The sequence below is a fragment of the Toxorhynchites rutilus genome, chromosome 3 (genome assembly GCF_029784135.1).
Source record: "Toxorhynchites rutilus septentrionalis strain SRP chromosome 3, ASM2978413v1, whole genome shotgun sequence".
NCBI classification, from domain to species: domain Eukaryota; kingdom Metazoa; phylum Arthropoda; class Insecta; order Diptera; family Culicidae; genus Toxorhynchites; species Toxorhynchites rutilus.
In genome coordinates, this window is record NC_073746.1 from 222,485,077 (window position 1) to 222,513,005 (window position 27,929).

Sequence of the window (27,929 nt, forward strand, 5' to 3'; positions counted from 1 at the left end):
CGAAAAGTGAGGAATTTGTTTTGTTGGTTTATATTTTGTTGTACGTCGTACTGTTATCTCAAGCATTTTTTTTCAAAGAAAAATCTTTTGGCACTCGTCGACTTTTCAGTCGATATTTGACACAAAAAAAAATTGAGATGACTGTAAATCTCGACGTGTTATGCAATTTTAAGAAATTTGACACTAAACTTTTTTTTAAACCTCGATTTCCGGTGGTTTTTCGGTTTCCAAAAAACTCATATTTTAAGGTCTGTGAAACTACACTGCGTTTCATAACTATAGAATCACTCCATATTTCTGAATTTTCAGAGATATGTAAGAAGTCGGTTGAATCGAAGTATGTAGTGCAGAATACAATAACTATCTTCATTCATTAGACTGGTCTTTTCAACTTTATTGTTGTGTTCAGGCGTGAAACATTTAAAAAACTAAAATGGAAGCTAATCCCATGGGTTTCACTATTTCAGGAGAACATCTCTGAAAAAAAGAAGTGGATAGAATTTCTTCATACTGGAAGGACTTACCGAACGTGTCATGTTATTTTTCATCTCGTAATTTTGCAGGCGGCAGTTTGGTGATTTGAGGAAAATATTTTCAAAAAGGCCTGATTCAGATATCTTTTCATCAATACGAATGCACAGTCAGAATACAATGAAGTACTTCAAAATCATTTACTTCTGTTTTTGCATCAAAAACACCATGATAATTTGGTAATTTGGCATCAATTCATAAAATCCGGAAAGTCATTGCATGGTGTAATGAATAGAGGCTTCAGATTCTGGACTGGACAGCTTGTTCATCAAATCAAAACCCTACCGAAAACTTATGAGGATTGACCGTACGAATAGTAGATGCAACTTACAAGCAGTATGAGTGATTTGAAGAGCTTAAACGTGTAGTATCCTCTGTGTAGAACGAGATTCACACTACAACATGGCGCAGCTTAGTCGAAACCACCCCGAATGGGTTATTTGAACTGATTGAGAACTAAAGATGACCAACGAATTAGAAACTAATTGTAATTCATGTGAAATTGACGTTAATTTTTTTAAAACAGTGAGAGTTTTTTCCATCTGGTTCTATAGTTATGAAATACTGGAATTTTAGTTTTTTGAATGACTCGCGCCTGAATAATTAATTGACAGTTGTTTTTTTATCCCATTTATTTATTTGAGGCTCATTAGCATTTTAGCTGTAACAGAGCCGAATTTTAATCGTGTACATGTCACATGGTTATCATATCTATAACTAGCAAATTACACACAGTTGCCATTCGCCAGTACCATTACATATGGTACATTCACATAGTAGCCATTTAGGCGTAGGAGTATTCTTTCTGTTCTTCCATTATCCAGTTAGACCACCGGACAGCGAAGACAATCGTTGAATTATTTATAGAACAGCAGACCGATGCGTCATGCAGAGCAGAGCAGTTGTATGGATTAATCGATCTTATTTCGACCGTGGATCGATCTCCATCGCTGATGATTGTTGCGTGGACGTAGCTATTCTGTAACAACACAAAGATGGTCAATGAGGGCCCTGAGTATTGAACTCACGGTCGATCGCTTACTAAGCGAACGCGCAACCATTGTGGCTACGGAGACTCCCAATTGCCAATTGTTGAAATGGCCAGTTTTATAAATGAAGATAGTTATTGGGCCTGATCACGAACGCCACTTCACGGTGAAAACGAAATGATTTGTATGCAAGATTATATACACATAATTCCGTTTTCACCGTGAAGTGACGTTCGTGATCAGGCCCATGGTATTCTGCACTACATACTTCGATTCAACCGATTAATCTTACATTAATCTCTGGAAACCCAGAAAAATGGAGTGGTTCTATAGTTATGAAACGCAGTGTAGTAAATGAAGTCCGATTGAGCTAATATTGCATTTTGCATTGGATATTTTATCGTGTAAACAAACATTTTGCAGGAAGTTCCACATGAAAAATCGTGATAACCTTTTTCATTTGCACCCTTAACCATACGTTCTGCCTCGTATTAAAAAAAAACGACCAAGTCCCAGAGTATCGATTTTTGTCAAAAAATTGATGACAATAGATCTCGGCATTTCATGCAATTTTAAGACATTCGGCATAATTTTTTTTTGAGTACACCATTTTCATGTAGGCATCGTAGGAATACATTTCATTTTCATGAGGCATCGGCATTTGGAACGACAAAAACAGAGTTATGAAATGACTTTTAGAAAAGTCAACTATCGGTCCACAAGGACTTGCGACTTGGGCCAGACGGTAAGTTCATTGTCGGTGCCGGTGTGTTCGGCCGGGGCTCAACATATTAAGCATACAGTTTGGAAAACTCGAAGATGGTTCGAAAACGAGATGCAAAGATAGCATAAAAATATCACAGCATCAGACTTGTCAACTTATAAGCAAATAGGGAAAAAATGATTCGGTTTGTGTTTACCATTTTCTCCATTACTGCACCATATTTTCACTTTTCGAATATCCTATGAATCGGAAATATTCTCACTACCACGAGAAAAGTTTAAAGAACCCGATGAAGACTACTATGCATAGAGCACCGTGAAAACAGCTGACACGTGATTTTTCCCTATCACACAGCCCACACTGCCCATTCGACACTTCTTGATCGCACACAAACTGTAGCGGTTTATGTCGTTCACACGCCATAAATAAAACCATCGAGCAACATAAATCTTTGGCCGTAGAGATGAAAACCATTTCAACACATCATATGTCATATCCCCAACTTCATAAATAATGTGAATCTAATGTCTTCATTTTTAATTAATAAAATAGCTAGCCTTGTCCAGCATTGGGAAAGGTATGTTTGCTTATACGCGCATAGTGCATGTTGATTCAGATGTGCATATCGTTTATCACACGTACACACGTGAGCGCTGCAGTTGTCTGCCGTAACTCTAGAGGTAGTTTTGGGGTTTGAGAGTTTTGTTTACAAAATATATTACTAAACAAATAAGTCATGTCAATGAAAGGTTAGAGAAACATAAAGCACAACTGTACAGCGCATTGGATCTGCGCTATCATGAATATATGACCAAGTTATTTCTGGGAGCAGAGAGCATCACGAAAAAACGCATATAGCGAGTATAAACAAAAAAGGAGAAGAGAAGAACGGCCAAATAGTGATGGGTGGTAGCACAAGAGCTAGGTTTAATTTATTTGTATTTAAACTGTCTGTACTGGCAGTTGAGCTTGATGAACGATATTCCTTTCCGCTTATTATGTCTGCTCTACATGATGGCGGTAGCAGGGTCTAGAAAACCAGAAATTTCGTTCGGATTTTTAGTACGGTAGTTATTAACCTGTACGCAAGGAAATGCGCACCGTGATGAACATGTTTATTTTTTCAGTACATGTTCACAGAGAAATGTCTCGTTCTATTTGGGTTAACACATTTTATTCCGATGCAAATGTCAGATGGTAATATAAAAAAATATATTTCGTATTAAGTCATTCGCGACTGGTAAATAATATTTCATGTTTGCACCCGTTTTGGTGCTAAATTCAATGACATCAACACAACTCGCCATGCCTGTTTGTCCTCGTCTTCCGTCAGAGACGAGCTCTCTCCCAGCCTCTGCTGGAGATCAATGTGCTCAAGTTTGTGTCGATGGTGAATATTTTAATGAGCGAAGAATATCGGTAATAAATTTTTTATTCAATGTCTGCTGCATACGTGTAGCGACAGGCTAGTGGCCAACTTGCCATGCGACTTTTATGACTGCGATGGCGAATGCTGTTCCCGTTGCTACACGTTGACCGGTCTTGATGAAATCGTCCGGTTGGGTTACACATACTTGCTATTTTGGAACAAGTGCAAGAGTTGCTTGGGCGTTAAATCAAAATATCTGGTTCTGACCTGCGTGGGATTGGCTATGTGTATTGGATGCAGTGTGTATATGTATCTATATTAATTAAAAGCATTGGACATCGCTTATTCGTTAACTTTGTGAATTGAACCTACGGTTGATCAATGATCTCTGAAATTCACTTTGATATTAACGAATCTAGATTATTTTAATTGGCAAACACCCAATTTTATGTTGGGTAACCACTATGATTGTATCATGTTACAGTCAACCGTCGCAATAAATATGTTATCATAAGCATAACGACGAAACAGATAAGAGCTACCATAGCATACTTGAAATCCATTATCAGAGTATTCGGGCGCCAGTCAATATAATTTTGTTGTCATATGTTGGATTTGGGAGACCGACAACTTGTTACGAGTGCTCATCGTTTGTCAACATTAAAAAAATTACCATATTCTCCCGATTAGCAATTTGAAATAAACGGACAGATAGAGCCAACCCAAAGAATACTCCGAAGACAGGCGAACGCCGCATATACAAATGGATAACTTCGATTCACAAATCGATTCTATGCAAATCATGTTGATAATGGTATGGTGAATTTTCGTTGTTCATTCCATCCTGTGTGTGTTTATCTAAACTTCTCTTAAGTATAGAGAAGCAAATGAGAAATGTTTATCTTTCCGTATTAATAAATATTCACATCAACTAAACAAAAGGAAGTCGTGAAAACGATCTGCAGAAAATTGGATTCCGAACACAAAAATAGAAATAGTATTGGTATTTGAACAAATGAACAAATCATCGTTCTTGTATGCGCGCAAAGAAAAAGAAACTATAACGCTACACAAATACACCTCTCGATAACTGCTAAATTAAGCTATTTATATCGGGGTTACTCACCATCTTTATCTTTACAGATTTCTTCAAACAGCTGCTCGCAGAATCGAAAGCGGAATTTCATGCTATGTTTAAGCGAACGTATGGTACAATCTATGAGCAGAACGCATATGTATTCGCCGATCTATTCACCGAACTAGAGCGGTACTATGCTAATGGCAAAGTGGATCTAGGTGAAGCAATGGATTCATTTTTCAACATCCTTTACCAAAAAATGTTCACCGTACTCAATTCGCAGTATAGCTTCAATACAAAGTAAGAATTGCAGAAACACTTTCTCTATAGTTTCGTTAACTCGATTTGACTCTTTATCAGATATCTTGGATGCGTAAGCGAACATATGAAGGAACTTAAACCATTTGGAGATGTTCCCGATAAACTATCGGTGCAGATAAAACGTTCGTTCGTTGCGACACGCACTTTTGCCCAGGCACTCAACTCGGCAGCCGATGTCGCCAAGAATATGGTCAATGTAAGTTTCCACGAGAATAATTCCAATGAGTACAGCAAAAGTGATATAACACTAACATTTCGCCCACAGGTACGGTTATCCGCGGAATGCACAGCCACTCTAACTAAAATGAGCACCTGCAACACATGTGCGGGATTTTTGGAAAAACCATGCTCTTCCTACTGCATAAACGTGATGAAGGGCTGCTTGCAAAATTACATAGAGCTCGACAACGAATGGGATTCGTTTGTGGCCACGATGGAGCGTGTATCGGATCGATTATTGGGTCCGTTTAATATTGTTATGGTAGTCGAACCCATCAATATAAAGATTTCCGAGGCTATCATGAACTTCCAGGTTTGTTTTGAATGAAAAAAATGACGGATTTCATGCCAACTCGTCTTAGGAGTGAAAGCTGTGCAGTGAAACGTTGTGGGTGTAAAGGCATGAGTGATTTCAGCAACTATGCATACTTGAAATCTTCAAAAAAGAATTAGACTATTTTTTGAAAACGGTGATTTTTTTGACGTAGGACTACGTCTTACATTAAGGGTGCCAAATCAGGAAACAGGTCACGTTCTTATGAAATAAAGTTAACTTTAATAACTATTTTTGCTGCGAACGGATTTCAATGATTTACATACCAATCGAATCGGAAATTTTCTAAGATTTGTTTAATATGCTATACATTACAATCCCACTGTCTGTATATGGTTTGAAATGATGAAAACTGCAAGTATTCCCATTTCCCCATACATTTGTTCTGTCCATTTGTGTGCTTTCCCGAGCTGTCAATAACGGGCAACTTATGCAGTCGCTAGAATAGAAACATCGAAGAGGGATAGCGAAAAGAGAATATTTGCGAAGTAAACTCCACTCATGCATAGTAAATTAGCTATCGCTAGCGTATATATATTGCATTTCCTCTGAGGAAAGTTCTCAGAATCTTTCTATGCCCAAAACAACAAAGGTCGCTTACTCTGCTCGTTTTGTTTTTCATTTTTCTCCACGAGCTGTGAACACTATCGAATATTTCACATGAAGTGTGTTTCGATGTTTCATTTCTATCGCTGCAACTGTGTGCATCTGTTATGGCGGGTTTACATTAGGGAGATCTATAGCTATAGATGGATTTATTCACGTGAAAATAGGTGTAAACGGGTGAGAATAAATATGATACACTTATTCGAGGTATATATAACATGAATAAGTTCAGCATATGTAAACGCTTGTGAATTTCTCACTGGTGAGAAATCACTAAAGTTGGATGCAGTTCTTCTTCTTCTTGAATGGCGTTCACGTTCCCTGTGGAACTTTTGCTGTCTCAACGTATGCATTAACTAGCGTCATTTTTAGTAATACTAAGTTGAGATTTCTTCAGCCAAATAACACGCCTTGAATGTATTCCGAGGGGCAAGCTCTAGAATACGCGTGACCACAGTGCAAGTCGAAGGAAATTTCTTTGACGAAAAATCCCTCCGACCAGAACGGGAATCGAACCCGAACACCCGGCATGATAATGTGAGACGCTAACCACTCGGCCACGGGTGCACATTGGATGCAGTTCTACTTCAGGTGAATAAATTCACCGAAAATATGAATATATTCATTATAGAAGTTCACGCTAGTGTAAACGGTTGATGCGATTTCTATAAATCTCATCATATTTCTTCACATGAATATATCACTAGTCTAAACCCACCCTTAGACGCGTGTTTGATGCTTGTTGAATGGCGATGCACGGAAGATGACTCTCGTTAAATACTCAGCGCAATGCGTGCATTGACATAAAGAAAGAAATTGCGACAACTGACCAATTAGTATATTGTTCTCGCAAAGGCAAAAAAGATTCGTTGCTTCTCGAAATGATTCTACAAAACGACGCAAGCCATTAAACATTTTCAGGCTCCTCGGAACTTTTTACTAAAAAGTTATTAATGAATTTTCGACTATTCGCAAATAATATCCGAAATGATAAACCAACAAGTCCTACGTCCTAGGCGGTCGTGTCTCGGATACAACCCATCGATTTTTTTTTCTAATTTTTTACAAAAAATTGTAACTTAAACACTATAATATCTACAAAATTGTGGGCAAAGTATCAGTAGTAGGATTTTTTTTATATATTTTCATTATAATGCCAAATTTTTTTTTAATTTGGCTGAAAAATTATTTAAATTAATTTTAATTAATTTTTCTAAAAAGACGTCAACCTTCTATCTTTTATAGTTTCTGGAATATATGGCATTTTTTAATGGAGACTTTTGAAAAAATAATGTTTCACTCGTAAGATTTTTGTGTGTGTAAATTCTTGCGTTTGACATGTTCTTGAAGTGTTTATAAATAGAAAAAGTTTGCAAAATATGTTGATCGCAATATTTACACGCTAAAATGGTACGAGTTAAACATTAAAAGTAATTTTTCAAAGAAAACTTGAAAAAGTTGTCAGAAAAACCTTTCTCTGTAAAAGTGCCCTTCTTCCGATGTTTGACTTGTTGGTAATTGTATGTGTTATTCATATATTATTTTATCGGGGAACCGGGGAACGTTCTTATGATGGTTCAAGACCACTCCCCCTCTCAGCCATTCAAAAGAAACAAAAATTCTGCATAACTCGAGAACTAGCCGATCAAATTGAACCAAATTTGGCAAAAAAGGTTTTAGAGGACAAGAAATGCTTCTATGGTGATTCGATAATCCTCCCTTCTCTCTAAAGGGGGCTCTGCCACACAAATTTCTGCATATCTTGAGAAATAATCAAGCAAATATAACCAGATTTGGTATGTGGAAGTTTCAGAGGGGGAGAAATGTTTTATGATGATATGGTAATGGTATTGAATTAAAGAGACTTTAAACTCTGAAAGTTCATTCGTCTCTAGCTATGATTATATGATATTCCTCCCTCCTTTCTACGGGTGGGCTGCCATACAGAAAAAAACAAATATTCTGCATAACTCGAGAACTAGCCAATCAAATGGAACCAAATTTAGCAAGTGAAGGTTTTAGAGGACAAGGAAGGCTTCTATGGAGATTCGACACTCCTCCCTTCTCTCTAAGAGGAGGGCTGCCATACAAATGAAACACAAATTTCTGCATATTTCCGAGATATAATCAAACAAATGGAGTCAACTTTGACATGAGAGAAAGAAATGTTTCTATGGTGGTTTAACACTCCTCCCGCCTCTCTACGGGTGGGGATGGTCTGCCATATAGAAGAAACAAAAATTTCGGCATAACTCGAGAGTTTTAGAGGGCAGGAAATATTTTTCTGATGTTTCGACACTACTCCTCTCCCTCTTAGGAGGGGGCTGCATAACTCGAGGATTAATCAAGCAAATGGAATCAAATTTGACAATAAATATTTCTATAGTGATTTGACACTTTTCCCCTCTCTCTAAGGGGGTCGCTACCATACAAATGAAACACAAATTTTTGCATAACTCGAGAACAAATCTAGCAAATGGAGCCAAATTTGGTGTGTGAGGGTTTTTGGGTACGATAAATATTTCTTTGATGGTTTTTCATACCTCCCTCCTCTGAAAGGGGGGCGGTGCTCCCATACAAACAAAATACAAATATCTGCATAACTCGAGAATGACTAGAGCAAATGTAACCAAAATTGGAATGTGAGGTTTTGAGAGTACAAGAAATGTAATGTAAATCCTCTGGAAGGAGAAGGAGGGTCCCATAAAAATATTACACATATTTCAACAAAACATATTAACAATTGAAAATTTTCGGAAAACTCTGAATGAAAATAAGAAAATTCGGAAAATAGAATTCCCAAATGTTCTTCAATAACATCTTGATAAGCGTTTTTAGTACATTTGATGCGCTAACGAAATTGAGCTTTGTTCGAAAGTGGAAATTGATTTTCAGGTGAAAAAACGCACTCCTATATCTTCTAACTGTATAAATAAAAATGGATCGCCGAATGTGTTGACAAGAGCAAAACTCGAGAAAGGAACAGTCCGATTTGAGCTTTCTTCATTTTATTATATTTTTTCTATATAAACATGTATTCCATGTAACGGAGAAACATATTATTTGCAAACAATTGAAGAATCTTGAACGAGGATTGTGTCTAAAAATAATTTTATAGTATAATGAGTTTTGGTAAAAGTACTAGGAAATTTATAGTAAAAAGAAATTGTAAAGGGTCAATTAGAAGATCAATTAATGCATAGTTCTGCGATGGGATCCATGAACGTTCGTTTAGTAGGAAAACGTGAATGTTTGAAAGTATTGATAACGAAAATCCATTTTGGGTGGGACGAAGTTTACCGGTATAAATATATAATTTGCACACAAAAATGTTAGGAGCAAAACATTATTGTTTCAAGAGCCTCCAAATAAAAATACCATATATTCCAGAAACTATAAAAAATAGAAAGTTGACGTCTTGGAGAAAAGTTCATATTTTAAGAAAATCTAAAATTTGTCGAATACACTATATTGCTATCTTTACTTTAGACAAATAGCCATTCCATGCCAAACCGATATAGTGGTTCTCCGGTTTTCATCAAAATTGATAGTGTTGTTTCTTATCGCAAAATATCAGACCCGTATTTTTTTATTTTTCCGTTAGGGTAACCATTCCGATTTTAGGGTTGTCCGATTTTTTTTTCAATTTTTTCCAAAAATGACTTTTTTCATATGAACCACTAAGCCGTTTCAAATGATCGGCTCAAAGAAAATAAACTAATCTTTTTTGAAAAAAATCTACACTTGCAACAAATTTGGATTTTGTTTTCGTAATTATTAATTGTATCTGTTTTTATAGTTTACATGGTTTTGGGACCATGGGCGCTAAATAAAAAACAAATACAAATATAAATATACAAATAAGAAGATTGAAGTTGATTAATGACTAATATCTTTATCAGTTGGCATGAAATTCGTCAAATGCAGAATTTTAGCTTATCCATTAATTTAAAAATAATTTGTTTGCATTAGGAAACCGGCCAGGATATATCAAACCGCGTTTTTCAAGGTTGTGGAAAGCCAGCCTTAGGGCGAAGAAGAAGGGATACGGGACCACTCGTTAAGCCGAAGATCAATGAGAACCGACCCGATCCGACGAGAGGTGTGCCTATCAAGTCGCCCTCATTTGATGATAGTGATTTATTTATTTTCGATGAAGAAAATTTCGTTGGCGATAAACAAATAACTAAACGATCAACACCGGACTCAACAAGCCGCGAATTGAAATACGACCCGGTGCAGTTTTCCAATGGGGAAATTCAATTCACGAACAGCAATAATCCGCCTACCCAACATCAGGCGCAGAATGAGAACACCAGCAACAATCGAAACAATAAAAGAAAGAACAATCGAAAGCAATCCAATGAGGAGGAAAACAACCGCGAGCCGATTGATAGACTCGTGAAAGACATACGTCAACGAGTTAAGGATTCCAAACGATTCTGGTCGAATTTGCCATACATGATTTGCAATAACGAGGAAATGGCAGCCCCACCCAGCAGCGATGGAAGTTGTTGGAATGGACAAACGGTTGACCGGTAAACGACCATTGTACTCATCTAAAGTTTCAATCTCTAATTTTTTCCATGAACTTTCCCAGATATCTCCAAAATATTGCATCCGAAAGTGACAAGAATCCGGAGTTTCCAAACCGCTCAACAAATACACGACAGAGCGCGATTGTACAACAGCAGTTGTATGTTTTACGCACGGCCATTAGTCAACTTAGGAATGCTTATAATGGCCACGATGTCGAATGGACCGACCAAGGTTTGTATGGCTGCATTTACACTTGCTTAGTACTCAAATTAAAAACTAATCTAAATTGCAGAAGACAATTACTACGGCAGTGGTTCCGGAGGAGGTAGTGGATTCGACGACGAAGATGAAGCAGGCTCTGGTTTAGGGCCGTGGGAAGTGGATGATCGTATCCACGATCGCATCCCGAGTGGTGCAGAATCTCCTAACGATGTGATCGAGGGTGAAAGAAACAGTAGTAATAATGGTAAAAATGAAATTGACTACACAAGTCATAGAAATATCCCAGCGGTGGTAGATGGCAGTAGTGGCGGAACATCTACTTCTGCAGGCAGCGGAAGTAAGAAGTCGCCACACTTGTCAATATCCCGGGCATTATTACAATTTTTCTTGCCACTCATAATGGCTTGGTTTGGCGGAATTTTTGCCGATTTGCTGTGATTTTAATGAAAGTAGTTTCGTAGTATGTATATTTTATCTCATTGGATTTTAATTTATACCAACTATCCAAAATGTCCGATTATAGGGGAAAAGCGAGATAACCTTTTATAGAATGCGATGCATAATTCAAAGAATGCGTTGAATGAAGAAGAGATGTGCATATATTTATAGCTAGCGTCCTTTTCTAAATTTCAATCCACGGTATTTGTTGCAGTACACGATGCGAAGTGATAAAAAATTTTGGGTTCGATCGAAACCCTTCCATTACGTACAAAGAAAATTGGATTCATTGACTACTTATTTCTTACCCAGTATTCGGAAAATTGTGCCAGGGTTACTTAATTCCATCCTCACAAGCAAACTTGAAAACATAGCATTTACTTTACATATAAACATCGCCATTTTGCGAAGCCATTCCGTTTGTTTTATCATATCGACAAATTTCTTTTACCTAAATGCATAGAAAGCATAAGTGAAATGCGATTTCATTACTGATATATTTAGGCCTTATTAAAACTCTAGTCAAATTATTTAAATAAAACTTACTTTCTTCGCGTATCCTAAAAATCTGTTATACAATCAACAAATAAGTTTTGCAGGAAGCAGTATAGGAATCCTACTTTAACCCGTTGTCTAGAACTTTACACCATATGTTCAGTTTAATTCTCATACGACTGCCCTTCAAACCTACTTATTGCCAATTCATTGGATAATGGTAATGATTTTCGTACGTTTAACAGTTTGTATATATCTAATTTAAGAAAAATAGATAGCTTGACGGAAACTAATATGATGAATTGAGGGAAATTAAATTGTTTGTTTTATTTATCCTTTCATTAGTAATCTTGATGTTCTCTAGAATATGTAGGCAATTTTTTGTTTAATTAGTGCTGAAGGCATTTCTTGATTTATTTTAGCGCGTTTCTCCAGTCAATAATCCAATATCGTAAAATAATGAATCCTGCTGCATTTAGGGTAAAATAAACTTGTTGAATTCATTATGATAATGAAAAGCACGTTTATAATACAGGGGTTCTAGTAATTTAAGCTATAAGTTTATGTGTGCATGAGTTTAAAAAAAGGATGAATGTTTAATAACAAGGCTACTTGGGGCGCAATATTTACTAAAAATGAGCGTACAAAGCAAAAAAAAACTTCAATTTTCTGTTAGATTATCCTTAAAGCTACAATAGTGAATTCATATCAATGTGTTTTGTTGGAAGTATACTTCAAAGTATAGAACCTCATCTGAGATACGCGATTGCATAGCACAAAACCACAAATCGAGTATAACTGACTTTTGTCCCACTTCCTTACCTAACCATAAAGCCTCTCAGTGATGTAAGGTGATAACGAGAATAGAATATGTATAATAAATTCAACAATGAAGAGTATTAATTATATAGAAGAAATACAAAAAAAAATAAATAAAACAATTTATGAGCAATTGAGATCAGCTTCAATTCTTGTCAAATATTGTGAAAAGTCTTTCTAAAACGTTGAGGCTGACTAGTTCTAATGCTAAATATAGTGGAACGCTTGCCGAAAGCCGGAAGCCGCAGCAACGACAAAAGGAGTGCCCAGTTTCACGTGGAACCATAACCTTCGTTCGAGGTGTCTCAAACAAGCAGGGAGTGTTGTCTACAATCGTGCATAAAGCTAAGAAAGCACGCCGGGGCTGTCGACTTATACGAATGTAGTGAATCCAAATTGCAACGATAAACAAAAAAAGACGTCCAAAACATGATCCTAACAACGGAACATCAAGACATATTTTACACAGCTTCCAGGGCAGGAGTTTCAAACGGCAATCGAAAAAGGAAAGGCCACAGGCAAGGTCAAGTACAGTAGAACCCCGATTATCCGTGGAATGGTGTGCCAAGGTTACCACGATCACCAACGAAAATCGCAGATAACGCAATAAAAGACCAAAAATGAAATGGAAAAAAATCAACAAGAAACTACACTCGTCAAAAAAACTGAAGGAACAAAGTGCGAAGTCTAAAATTTTGAGCGATTTTTGACATGCTGTAACTTCGTGAAACATCAGCGTATACAGATGAGATATATATTATTTTAAAGCTCTAACTGTCAGGCATTACAATATTTTACGAATATTTTTGGTGTGTGTAAATGTAGCGGGCAACAATATCGGAAAGAAATGAAAACTCGATTTTTTTCTGTTTTTTTCAAAGATTCTGTGAACTAACACATTGTTTTGCTAGCCAACTCAATAGCAAATCCAATTAACCTTATCAACCAGGTTTCATTTGGTTCCTAGAACGTTCCTGTAGGGCCTTTCCATACATAGATATTTTGCGAATATTGCATCAAGTTCAAATTTGCAGGAAAATGTTTAGCCTAGTGTATCCCCAAAACACCTGTGGACGTTTCATATTGATACGTTCAGCCGTTTTCCTTAGCCGATTTTTCAAAGTTTGGAGTGAATTAGAGGAGAGATATTCGTTTTTATGCGTTTGTAGGTACGAGGATTGCAAAAAGTGATGATACTAACACGTATACATACGCATTCCCATATATACACCCGCAAACTCATGAAAACGAAAGTTACGAATCGTTCATTTAGAGAGTCGTATAGCATTTTGTACTTCTGGTACGATTTGCGATTAAGTGCTCCTCTAATTTATTTCAAACTTTGAAAAATCGGCTAAGGAAAACGGCTGAACGTATCAATATGAAACGTCCACAGGTGTTTTGGGGATAAAAATTTACCTGTAAACATTTGAACATACTCCAATATTTGCAAAATTATAAAAGAAGTGACTAGTCTGTCGTCCTGGTTCAAAAACCCGGCTTACAAATTGTTGCATTCTGTAAAGATCCTCAGTTGAAGAAGAAGGAGAGAAGAAGTTGGGGTCGTTGGTAACCCAAAAGCTGCAACCTTACTATTGCTCAGTTCGTCCTTTTTCGTCTTTTCACTGAAAGTAGCCGTTTGCGGGTAACCCTACAGCAAAGTGGAGAGAATAGAGGAGAAAGAATAGACGAGAAACTATCGAAAGGAACTCTTTCCGTTACTTAGAACGTTCTTCTTTTTCTAGTGCGTTTTATCCGTAGCTTGCTTCCGGATGCGATGTACAGCATAACTATGGGATTTTTCGAGTTCCTTCTTGATGTCCTCCGTTTCAATGGCAGGAAAACCTCCTAGTACCACTTTAAACGGTTTTTTTCCGATGGGATATCATGAGTTTAAAAATAATGAATTTTTGATTCCATTAACGATCCGATTGTTTTGTATTGAACCAAATCGGGACTAATAATTTCAATTTTACGCTGCACATTTTAAAAACTGGGTGAATTTTCAGCGCTAACACTTCAGACTTCAAAGTTCCTATATTTCTCGGTGTTGTAATATAAGGTTTTTTTTCTTTTTTTTCTCTCTATTATAGTGACTTTCAACACATTTCGGCTGGTTCGTCACTTTTACTTCCATTTTTGGAAGGATGTCGGGAGTGAGAATTGAACTCGTGATCTCTGCGTGAGAGGTATGGATGTTACCACTACGCCAGATCGCCTCCTGTAATATAAGGTGATATTTTCATCTTTTACTCAACATTTACTTTCTCGGTAGCTCCCAGCAATCATTAAATCGTATAACTTGACACATTCTAAATCGTATATAACGTGGGATCGTATCACAATCGTACATAATGACTATTAAAGCATACATCGTGTACATCTAAAATCGCATAAAATGCGAAAAACCTGATATTTTTCATCACAACTGATTAAGTCGTAATTGGGTAAAATAAACATCATACATGCATCCCAGCAAACATTGAATCGCAAAACTTGGCGTATTCTAAGTCGCATATAAGGTTAGATCGAATCAAAATCATTTATAATATCGTTCAAAGAATACATTGCGTACATCTAAAATCGTATAAAATGCAATAACCTCGATTTTATTTATCACTACAAATTAAGTCGGTGTAACGAGCATCGGCTTATGATATACACTATCGTAAATTCCATCAATACGAAATCTTATAGCTCATGCAGTTTGTGAGTCGCATGAACATTCATTCTTATTCATAGAATCAATGTAGTACGGCGAACTGTCTAAAATTGTTCAACAGTAAATTATATTATATCGTAATTGAGCTCATATTACATCATATTAGGAATTTGACACATCAAGATCCGCTATGTCGTATGTACAGTGTCGACGTCTGGTAGTGATTTAGGGAAACAAATTAATCTCTACCAGATCAGTAAACTCGGAAGCAGCTTCAAATTAGTGATGCTGGAATGAAAAATTTTAACTTCACGTTATTTGATTACTTAAAACACGCAGTAATAACCTTATTTTACCATTGATCCAGACATTTGACAATGATTATGTCCGGATCATGCTAACCAACTTCAAATTAGAATCCAACATTTGGATGAACTTTGGAGGGATTTCCAGACAATTCAAGATCAAATCGAGGAGCTAGATGAGCCCGAGGAAGATTTTAGTGAGGATAGACGGTATTTTCAAAATCTTTACTTCGCACTGAAAGCATCCCTGTTGAGCAAGGTTCCAGCAACTCCTCAGATACCACAACATGCCGCTATAAACTCTCCACCTCCGACATCAGTGGCTAATCTCCGCCTTCCGGAAATAAAATTAAAGGAATTTTCGGGCAATTTTGACGAATGGGAATCATTTAGCGATCTTTTCATTTCCCTAATCGATTCGAATCATCAGCTGACGATGGTACAGAAACTTTACTATTTGCGAGCTTCAGTTACTGGCGAAGCTGCTCGAATGATATCTTCCCTCGACATCACCTCAAACAATTACTTGGTCGCATGGAATTTGTTGAAAGATCGGTTCGAAAATAAACATATGCTTATTAAAAGACATATGGGTAGCTTGCTTTCTATTTCTCCTCTCAAGAAGGAATCGGCATCAGATCTTCTCGACTTAGCCGATGAATTCAACCGCCATGTTCAACTTCTGGACAAACTAGAAGGCATCGAAGACCATTGGAATTCGTTCTTGGTCGAACGATTGAGTAGTTATCTTTATCCCGTCACACTCCGTGAATGGGAAACTCAATCTGTTGGCGAAATCAGACCAACTTACAAACAAATTCTCGAGTTTATTCAGAAGCGATCTCGAATCTTGCAAACTCTCAGGCTCTCCCAAATATGTACCAATTTAACAACGGAAAGCAAGCCCAAACCACGTGTATCTACGACTCACGTGAGTACATCAAACGACACTAAGTGCATTTGTTGCCAGCAAACACATTTCCTCTTCATGTGTGATAAATTTGTAGAACTTACACCACATGAACGCTTCAATTTGACGAAGAAACATAGCCTTTGCATTAATTGCTTGAAAGGAGCTCATATGGCGAAGGATTGCACCAGCGGAGTATGCAAAACTTGTGCAAAAAACAGGAAGTGGGTTATATCTATGGTATAACCGCAAGGGTGACGTAGGACTATCGTTGATTTAGAGATCATTTGTATGAAGTTGAATCTGAATTCATTCTGAATGAATGAATATTTGGAAAACTTCGAAAACGAGAGCGTTACGTTGGAGGCACAAGGTTTTATGCATCCAATATTGGATACGGAAATATCCTACTGATGGGGAAGAATAATCTTCAGAAGCTATCCTGTTAATTGCGATTGATTGAAAAACCACAAAACCAAATGTATTTGGTCACAGTGTTACATGGATAGAAAACATTCAATTAAACTCTTTCACATGAATATATTTTGAAAATTCCCAAAGGAACTGGTAGATTATTTTCAGTAACGATTAGATATTTCCACATTTTCCTCGATACTGGAAGCCCACCAGTGGTTAATGCCAACACGATAACCACCTGTTAATAGCACTTGATTGAAACATATTTGGTCACAGTGTTACATGGATAGAAAACATTCAATTAAACTCTTTCACATGAATATATTTTGAAAATTCCCAAAGGAACTGGCAGATTATTTTCAGTAACGATTAGTTATTTCCACATTTTCCTCGATACTGGAAGCCCACCAGTGGTTAATACCAACTCGATAACCACCTGTTAATAGCACTTGATTGAAACATATTTGGTCACAGTGTTACATGGATAGAAAACATTCAATTAAACTCTTTCACATGAATATATTTTGAAAATTCCCAAAGGAACTGGCAGATTATTTTCCAGCAATGATTAGATCTTTCCGGAACTTTCTCGATGCTGAATGGCATCCTAACGAAAAGAGTTCTGCGCGTGTATGTGTCGATCCTTCGCCGTCCACCTCCTCCAGCACGTTAGGCAACGATGTTGTCTTGTCGATGTCCTCACGAAAAATGAATGTGTCTCACCACCAGAATATCGCTTAAGTATGCTTTTTGTGTGTGATTGAATCGAGAGAAGGTGTGGTTTACGATGGCAATTTGGAAGGCAAACTAGAGGGGAATGAAGTCTCTGAGCTCGGAACTTTCGGCGACTGAGCAATAATCGATTGCGGGCGCATACAATATTGGATACGGAAATATCCTACTGATGGGGAAGAATAATCTTCTGAAGCTATCCTGTTAATTGCGATTGATTGAAAAACCACAAAACCAAATGTATTTGGTCACAGTGTTACATGGATAGAAAACATTCAATTAAACTCTTTCACATGAATATATTTTGAAAATTCCCAGAGGAACTGGCAGATTATTTTCAGTAACGATTAGTTATTTCCACATTTTCCTCGATACTGGAAGCCCACCAGTGGTTAATGCCAACTCGATAACCACCTGTTAATAGCACTTGATTGAAACATATTTGGTCACAGTGTTACATGGATAGAAAACATTCAATTAAACTCTTTCACATGAATATATTTTGAAAATTCCCAAAGGAACTGGCAGATTATTTTCCAGCATTGATTAGATCTTTCCGGAACTTTCCCGATGCTGAATGGCATCCTAACGGAAAGAGTTCTGCGCGTGTATGTGTCGATCCTTCGCCGTCCACCTCCTCCAGCACGTTAGGCAACGATGTTGTCTTGTCGATGTCCTCACGAAAAATGAATGTATCTCACCACCAGAATATCGCTTAAGTATGCTTTTTGTGTGTGATTGAATCGAGAGAAGGTGTGGTTTACGATGGCAATTTGGAAGGCAAACTAGAGGGGAATGAACTCTCTGAGCTCGGAACTTTCGGCGACTGAGCAATAATCGATTGCGGGCGCATACAATATTGGATACGGAAATATCCTACTGATGGGGAAGAATAATCTTCTGGAGCTATCCTGTTAATTGCGATTGATTGAAAAACCACAAAACCAAATGTATTTGGTCACAGTGTTACATGGATAGAAAACATTCAATTAAACTCTTTCACATGAATATATTTTGAAAATTCCCAGAGGAACTGGCAGATTATTTTCAGTAACGATTAGTTATTTCCACATTTTCCTCGATACTGGAAGCCCACCAGTGGTTAATGCCAACTCGATAACCACCTGTTAATAGCACTTGATTGAAACATATTTGGTCACAGTGTTACATGGATAGAAAACATTCAATTAAACTCTTTCACATGAATATATTTTGAAAATTCCCAGAGGAACTGGCAGATTATTTTCAGTAACGATTAGTTATTTCCACATTTTCCTCGATACTGGAAGCCCACCAGTGGTTAATGCCAACTCGATAACCACCTGTTAATAGCACTTGATTGAAATATATTTGGTCACAGTGTTACATGGATAGAAAACATTCAATTAAACTCTTTCACATGAATATATTTTGAAAATTCCCAAAGGAACTGGCAGATTATTTTCCAGCAATGATTAGATCTTTCCGGAACTTTCTCGATGCTGAATGGCATCCTAACGGAAAGAGTTCTGCGCGTGTATGTGTCGATCCTTCGCCGTCCACCTCCTCCAGCACGTTAGGCAACGATGTTGTCTTGTCGATGTCCTCACGAAAAATGAATGTGTCTCACCACCAGAATATCGCTTAAGTATGCTTTTTGTGTGTGATTGAATCGAGAGATGGTGTGGTTTACGATGACAATTTGGAAGGCAAACTAGAGGGGAATGAACTCTCTGAGCTCGGAACTTTCGGCGACTGAGCAATAATCGATTGCGGGCGCATACAATATTGGATACGGAAATATCCTACTGATGGGGAAGAATAATCTTCTGAAGCTATCCTGTTAATTGCGATTGATTGAAAAACCACAAAACCAAATGTATTTGGTCACAGTGTTACATGGATAGAAAACATTCAATTAAACTCTTTCACATGAATATATTTTGAAAATTCCCAAAGGAACTGGCAGATTATTTTCAGTAACAATTAGATATTTCCACATTTTCCTCGATACTGGAAGCCCACCAGTGGTTAATGCCAACTCGATAACCACCTGTTAATAGCACTTGATTGAAACATATTTGGTCACAGTGTTACATGGATAGAAAACATTCAATTAAACTCTTTCACATGAATATATTTTGAAAATTCCCAAAGGAACTGGCAGATTATTTTCAGTAACGATTAGATATTTCCACATTTTCCTCGATACTGGAAGCCCACCAGTGGTTAATGCCAACTCGATAACCACCTGTTAATAGCACTTGATTGAAACATATTTGGTCACAGTGTTACATGGATAGAAAACATTCAATTAAACTCTTTCACATGAATATATTTTGAAAATTCCCAGAGGAACTGGCAGATTATTTTCAGTAAAGATTAGATATTTCCACATTTTCCTCGATACTGGAAGCCCACCAGTGGTTAATGCCAACTCGATAACCACCTGTTAATAGCCGCGCGTGTATGTGTGTGTAGCGATGTCTTCCCAGGGATCCGTTTGAGGCATCACTCTCCTCCTGATAGATTCCCTTCTGGCCTAGGGTGCACAAACAGGCTCTTGGTGACACCGTTCATCCGCGCTTTCATGATAAATAAAGAGCTTCACCGCAACAGCGACAACATGCTCCAATCGCTGTTCAATTAGAACTGAGTGGATTTCCGAGCGCCGCTCGCTTATATACCGATTGGTGATTTCAATAGCCTGTTTTGAAAGCAATTTTAAGACTATTGAAAAAAGTTTTTGGATCAAAAAGTAACAAATATAACGCGTAGACATTTTATCTTTCGAATGAAGTGTTTATCATACCATTTCGTTCAGTTGTTTAGGAGCTATTAACGCTCAAAATCTCGGTCTCCGGCGTAACGCTTTCGGTTTCGAAGCTTTGATTTTACACCCCGGTATAGAAATGAAAGACGTAGTCCTACGTCAAAAACACCACACACTCTTACATCTGCCACCACTGACAACGTCTCTAGTTGGGCCCAGCGGCCGTCAGTCTCAGCACAGTTCCTTCGCGGGTGCAAGCGATTCTCAAAATTGCGAAGTGTCGGAAATTGGTTCGGTCGGTTTGGCAGAAAGCTCGCGGTCTTTTAACCTTCGAAATGCCTCACCACACTCGTCGTCAACTCTCGGTTACACTCCTCCCACGTCGGTTGTATCGTCTAATCCAAATCCACCTCCTAACGTCTGCCAAAGCGTGAAGATGATCCACGATCAAACTACAATACTTCTCTCTACCGCAGTGGTTACAACAATTTCCAGTTGGCCAGAGCACTTCTGGATAGTGGATCACAGCCCAGCTTCATTTCGGAAGCTTTGTGTCAGAGGCTTGGTCTCAAGCGGACAAAAATTAACACGCCGATTAGTGGCATCGGACAGTCAATGGTCAACGTACGTTATGGAGTGACGCTTCCGATTGCTTCTCGCTTTGGAAATTTTGAATCCAGCCTAGAATGCCTCGTTTTACCGAAACTCACCGTCGCGCTACCCAGCCACAATATCGATATAACTCATTGGCGTATTCCACCACACCTGCTTCTAGCGGATCCGCATTTCCATATCAGTCAGGGAGTTGATGTCATTATAGGCGCTGAACTGTTCTTCACATTGTTGGAAAAAGAGCAGATCAGTATCGACGTTGGATGTCCACTCCTCCAAAAAACTGTTCTTGGTTATATATTCTGTGGCAAGTTTACTGAAAAAGTCCCTTGCACTCTTGCGCTGGCGAGCCACTATTGCTCTGGTGAATCTCTCGACTCACAATTGGAACGGTTCTGGGAGATCGAGAGCTTTGATGACCACAAAGCTTACACGGCAGATGAGCAGTTTTGTCAAGATCATTTTCGTCAAACAGTTATGAGGGATAACAATGGTCGTTACATTGTACGACTGCCGTTGCGGGAAGAGCTGTCTTCGAAGATCGGTGATTCGTACACTCCAGCTCTCCGTCGTTTCTTGTCCATGGAAAAAAGGTTTGCCGTCGATGAAGGTCTACAGACTGAGTACACAAAATTCATGGAGGAATATGAGCAGTTAGGGCATATGGAGGTGAGTTCGCGCTCGTTTAACGGTCCACAATTTTTCCTTCCCCACCATGCCATCCACCGCCCAGAGAGCACAACCACGAAGATTCGAGTGGTGTTTGATGGATCTAGTCGTGCATCTAACAACGTGTCAATCAACGATGCTCTGTTTGTTGGCCCTTCGGTGCAACCTGTACTATACTCTACCGTCATCAATTTTCGAATGCCACGCTATGTTGTAACCACCGATGCAGAGAAGATGTTTCGGCAGATTTGGGTCCATCCGGATGATCGCCGATTCACACAAATCCTGTGGAGAAATAATCCGTCGGAACCGATTCAAGTATACCAACTCAAAACCGATACATACGGCCTCGCCAGCTCTCCGTTTCACGCCACTCGTGTTCTTGAACAGTTAGCTTCAGATGATGGAGAACGATATCCTTTCGCCGTGCCAGTAATTCGAAAAGGAATGTATGTTGATGATGTTCTGACTGGACACGATGATCTTCCTACTCTACAGGAAACCTGCAGGCAATTAATTTCCCTTTTGGCGGGCGCAGGTTTCGTGTTGCGAAAATGGGCTACTAATAATGTCGCAGCTTTGGCCAACGTTCCAACAGAGCTGTGGGAGACTTCCAACCCACTGGAGATCGATCGTTCGTCTGCTGTTAAAACACTCGGCTTACTTTGGTTTCCTCAATCCGACAAATTCGCATTCAAGATTCCAGCACTTCAGGATCTAAACATCATCACTAAGCTAGTGGTGGTGTCCGAGATGTCGAGCCTGTTCGACCCCATTGGCCTCCTTGGTCCTGTCGTCATCACTGCTAAGATGTTTGTGCAAACCCTTTGGGCGGAGAACCTATCCTGGGATACCGAGCTTTCGAAGGATTTTCAAGATTGGTGGTTGAACTATCGTACTGATATCCAGCAGTTGCGGTCTCTGAAAGTACCGAGAAGAATTCTGGCCAACACTGTTCGCCAATATACTTTACATTGTTTTTGTGATGCTTCCACGAAAGGCTACGGATGTTCCGTCTACGTCGTCTCGGAAGATGACACGGGAAAACTCGAAAGTTATCTTCTTACTTCAAAGTCGCGTGTCGCTCCATTGCGGGGTCATTCAGTTCCAAGATTGGAACTCTGTGCTGCTTTACTGGGGAGCCAACTCATTGATACACTTCGCAAGACGACAGAATTCACAGAACCAGCGTTTATGTGGACTGATTCGACTATTGTGTTACACTGGATCAAGTCGAAGTCCAATAACTGGAAGGTTTTCGTATCCAATCGTGTGGCTGAAATTCAACGATTGACGAAGGGATTCCAATGGAGACATGTGCCCACTGAACTGAACCCTGCAGACCGGATATCCCGAGGTGTCATGCCGAGTCAAATCCTGCACGATGACCTGTGGTGGCAGGGACCTAGATTCCTGCGATTTAGAATGGAACAATGGCCTGAGCAAGTTATTATGGTTCCAGAACGGCATATAGTTAACGAAGAAGCTCGGTCCGTTTTGGCACTACACGTTTGCGTCAGCGGAGATGAACTCTTCGATCGCTTCTCCGAACTATCAAAATTAATAAAATTCGTCACCTACTGTCACCGTTTTCGAAGTAACTGTCGTACTCCAAAAGATCAACATTCGAATGGACCGCTTTCGTCAGACGAATGCGAGATTGCATTGAAGAATTTGATTCGTATTGCTCAACATTCAGCCTTCCCATTAGAGGTTAAAAGCTATGCTCTTGCACAAGATTCGCCGAGAATACCGAAATCACCACTCCGTAACCTCAACCTATTAATGGATAATTTCGGACTTCTGAGAATTGACAGCCGAATACGCAACTCTAATGCTCCATTTGATAGCCGTTTTCCAATTCTGCTACCATCGAACCACAAACTTAGTTTCCTGATTGCACGAGCAACGCATCTCAAGACATTACATGGTGGTCCATCACTCCTGCTTGCCACGTTGCGTCAACGTTACTGGCCGCTCCGGGGTCGCAATCTGGTACGTAAAGTCGTTCGTCGCTGCGTGACCTGCTTCCGATGTCAACCAAAACCTACCACACAGATCATGGCACCTCTACCAGCAGTCCGCCTCACACCAGCCCGTCCATTCTCGTATACGGGGTTGGATTATTGCGGGCCGTTTTACGTTCGTCCATTGAATGGGAGAGGAGTGTCGGTGAAAGTGTACGTAGCGCTCTTTGTATGTTTAGTGGTGAAGGCTGTTCACATCGAAGTCGTCGTCGATCTCTCCGCTGCGTCGTGTATCAACGCCGTGAATCGCATCGTCGCACGCCGTGGCCGTATTATTGAGCTACATTGCGATAATGCGACCGCATTCGTCGGAGCAAATCGTGAGTTCATCGCGTCGCGTAACGAGTTCCTGCATCAGTTCAAGGGCGACGAGTGGCGACATCACTGTTTGCACAACGGAATCAGGTTTCGATTTATTCCTGCTCGTTCACCCCACTTTGGAGGACTCTGGGAGGCGGGAGTCAAGTCATTTAAGCACCACTTCCGTCGCATTATGGGACCGAAAGCGTACACAATGGACCATTTTCTCACGATTCTTGCTCAAGTGGAGGCTACACTCAACTCTCGTCCTCTGTCGCCTTTGTCGGACTCTCCTGATGATCTTGATGTCCTCACGCCGGCACATTTTTTAATCGGTGAGCCACTAGTTACGATTGCTGAACCCGATCTGAGTCACATAAAACCCGGACGCCTGGATCGCTTCCAGGAGATGAAGAAATCAACGCAGGATCTCTGGACCCGTTGGTCACGGGATTACCGAAGCCAACTGCACCAACGAACTAAGTGGAGAAATTCTCAAACCAACCTGAAGCCAGGACAGCTGGTTCTGCTAAAAGATAACACTCCGCCGCTCCAGTGGCCTTTGGGGCGCATCGTCGAGACCATCCCTGGAAAGGATGGCCATGTTCGTGTGGTCGTCGTTAAAACGGCAACAGGGCAGTATAAACGAGCTGTCACTGAGGTCTCTGTTCTGCCAACGGATCCTGATGCAGAAGACGAGTCAGAAGATGTCATTTCTGGTGCTCAAAAACAGTCGAGTGTCGGTTGAAACCGAACGTTTCAACGGGGGCCGGCATGTTTAGGAATAATCAATTGTAGCCGCCTGAACAATTATTGACTTACAAATTATATCTATACAAAATACAAAACAAACAAGAAAAAGAGAACACATCATACAATACATACCTAGTGCATATCAGCCTTCAGATTCACCCGTTGCCATGCCGACATGGTGTTTGTATACACACTTTTGTTCGAACACAATTTTCTCTTCGCCTTCACACACACACGCACACACTATGTAACACTCACTCAGCTTAGCCCACTTTTGTACGAACACACTTTGTAGAACGAACACGCTATGTGAAACTCGATAAATGAAAAATAAATTATTAGTTACCAGACCAGCAAACCAACAACACGTTTTTTCTACGCTAGTCCGAATCATTGTCAGCATAAAAGATATCGGTGTGACTTGCCCTGTAGAGCAAGTAGTTCCCGAACAACCATTTCTGTATAAATTTCAAGATATTTCCACTCAAATACAATAGACGACTGGGAATGACGTATACGTATGTACGAGTTTCAACTGCTCTACAATTGTATTCCAGATAGCCGTGCGAGATAGCTGTTGCTTATCATTCAAACAACCGGAGTTCGAATTCCATCGAAACAAATTTTCTTAACCATCATCACCACTCATCTATATATAAGTTATAGATGCTGGGCAACGTTCGGGTTTTTTAAAAAACTAACACTTGACTGCGCCAGGTCCTAACTAGAACTAACTAGATTTTATTTTCCAAAAGCATTTATTAATCACAAAACACTTCGTCAGCATTCCATGCCGTTGTTGTTGTCCGTCCGTTGTTTATGTTTATCCGATGATGAGAACCGATGCTGTCGAGATGTTTATGTTCCCATTTCCAGTCTCCGGGATCGCTGAATCTGCACCTCGCGCGCTTATCTGTTGGCGGCAATTATGCCGTTCGAATTTGATACCGCCATGGGTGGCGGCAATGCAGCTGCTGTTGATAATCTATTGTATGGTTCTCTGACACACCTGTCCGTAACTACTCCCCCCCTTGGAAACGCAACGTCCCGATGCGTTTGATTCAATAGTTCCATATTGAGTTGTGGCTCCTGATTATTATTTGAGGATTTTTGTGTAAATATCCTGATTCTGAGATTATTGTTTTTCAATAAACAAATTGCAATTATTATAACGAGCATAAAACTGCATGTGGAAATCCCCACTGTTGCTATAGTATGTTGCTTATGGTTTTGTGTTATATCTTCTAAAAAATGTCTATTTTCATTTTGCAGGTCATCTATCGTTTTCGTTTTTTCGAATTTCTGTACGGAAATTTGCAATACTTGGAGAAGTAAAACGATAGCTGATTTTTCTCCGTAAATTCTAGGCTTGAGAACTTAGTGTCGTTTATTTGAATGGAACAGTTATGATACTCGATAAGGGCCGTTCCTGTTAGGTTTCTTCCAGTAATTCCGCAGGTGGATGTCACATGTGAATAAGTTTCTTGTTTGATTAGTACATGATTATCTGTTATGGATTTAATCACATTGTCCGTGCTGCATGATTCAAAAGTGCAGTTACCTGGTAATCCACGTAGAAGTTTCGAAAAGCAATTATCTTTGCTGAAGTCCAAAACGCTATTTTTAGTACAGATTTTGTTTCCTTCGACTTGTTCGCATTCCTTCGTGATGAAATATGTCTTTCCTGTGCTGATGATGGCAATCTTCGATGGTAACTTAAGTGTCTTGTGATCTCTTGGTATTGTTTCTAAAATTAAAGAACTATAAGGTTCTTTTTCAATTACTGGAATTTCTATAACAAATGTTAATTTTGACTGATTAAAATAAGCGATGATATTTAGAAAATCATAAATTTGTTCATAGTTGTTGATAGCAACTCCCTTTTCTTCTAATTTTTCTAAAGCAAATTCTAATTCATCTGGATATAAAATGTGTTTTGATATTATTTTTTGTTTTGCTAAATGAATCGATTCTATGATGCATTCAATATGGAATTTCAGATGATCGAGGTTTACATTGATATTGAGTACTTCTTTGAGTACTTTCAAATCCATACTGTAGCCTGTTTCGTTTCTACTCCCTACTAAATTTTTTGTTATCAATGCCTGCTGATATTTCAATTGCTTTATAATGTCGTTTATTCTATCTTGCATCCTTAAATTGATTTTTATTTGCCTGTTGTTTTCTGTGATTAATTCTTGGTTGTTGAATTTCAGTTTATTCAAATCGTTAGAGATTTCAATGAAGTCCTCGTGATCCATATTTCCTGTGATTTCCTTTATTCCTGTTCCTACAAAATTTAGTAATCCTCTTTTGGTACGTTTTCTTGGGAGAAGGCCGAAATAGAGACTTTGAATATTACTAAATTTAATTTTTAAAATATTCGTAAGTTCTGAATAGTCTTTAAACGAGGCGAGTCCATCGATAATGACTTGCAGTTTATCGAAACTTGGCCGAAAGTCCTCTAAGTCTATCATAGGATAGATTTTGTGATCGCCGTCTTTTAAAAGGCTATTTCCTGTTACCAATATGAGCAATCCGGGATTGTTGCTAAGATCCGTGACCATCTACCATCTTGGTTGCGCATAGTGGGCTACTACAAAATACAAGATATAAAATTAGCTTGATGTCCATGATTATCGTCGCCTATAAAATAAAAAAACATTAGAATGTTGTTCGAGGAAGTAAGTTTGATATTATATTTGTTTTTATGATAGTTTTTTTTTAATGAGAAAAGGTTACTCTCGCTATTCTCTTACTCTTCGCATTTTTTCTTTGTGTAATTTTCTGTTATTTCCGTCTATGTAGGTTTGGTTCTTGTCTTCCGTTACAAGAGCAGCTTCGAACCAATTCTTGGTTTTAGCTTTAATGCCTTGTCGTCTGTTATAGACTACCTGATCAATTCCTAATGGTGGGGGATCTTCTCTGGAGGCATTATGCTGTTTGTGTTGCGTCGTCTGTGTTTTCGTAATTTGTTTTGCTGTTTCCTCATAGAATTTGTCGCGATATTCTAGGAGTCTGCCACGGTCAAGGGGCCTTTCTTCACCCTCTCTTATTCCATAAAACACTTCTCTTGGTTTCAATTCAGTGGAGCTATGGATGGTAT

General features: G+C 38.8%; 2 protein-coding genes across 3 annotated transcripts in view; both read left to right on the top strand.

Moving 5' to 3' along the window:
- Window positions 1-12,809, top strand: part of LOC129777080 (glypican-6) — a 51,610-nt gene extending 38,801 nt beyond the window's left edge. For both annotated transcript variants that reach the window (XM_055783145.1, XM_055783146.1), the window contains exons 4-9: window positions 4,757-4,991; window positions 5,052-5,208; window positions 5,278-5,544; window positions 10,144-10,709; window positions 10,772-10,941; window positions 11,003-12,809. In XM_055783145.1, the coding sequence (XP_055639120.1) occupies window positions 4,757-4,991; window positions 5,052-5,208; window positions 5,278-5,544; window positions 10,144-10,709; window positions 10,772-10,941; window positions 11,003-11,370 (1,763 nt within the window). In that variant the 3' untranslated portion in view covers window positions 11,371-12,809. The remainder of the gene's footprint in view (window positions 1-4,756; window positions 4,992-5,051; window positions 5,209-5,277; window positions 5,545-10,143; window positions 10,710-10,771; window positions 10,942-11,002) is intronic.
- Window positions 12,810-21,077: 8,268 nt separating this feature from the next.
- LOC129773955 (uncharacterized) lies at window positions 21,078-24,818 on the top strand. Its single transcript, XM_055777633.1, has one exon. It carries the CDS (start codon window positions 21,078-21,080, stop codon window positions 24,816-24,818), a length of 3,741 nt encoding a protein of 1,246 aa, XP_055633608.1.
- Window positions 24,819-27,929: the final 3,111 nt, after the last annotated feature.

Excerpts from the sequence above, each read along its gene's own strand:
- LOC129773955 (XM_055777633.1), top strand. The coding sequence starts at position 21,078 with ATGGTCAACGTACGTTATGGAGTGACGCTTCCGATTGCTTCTCGCTTT.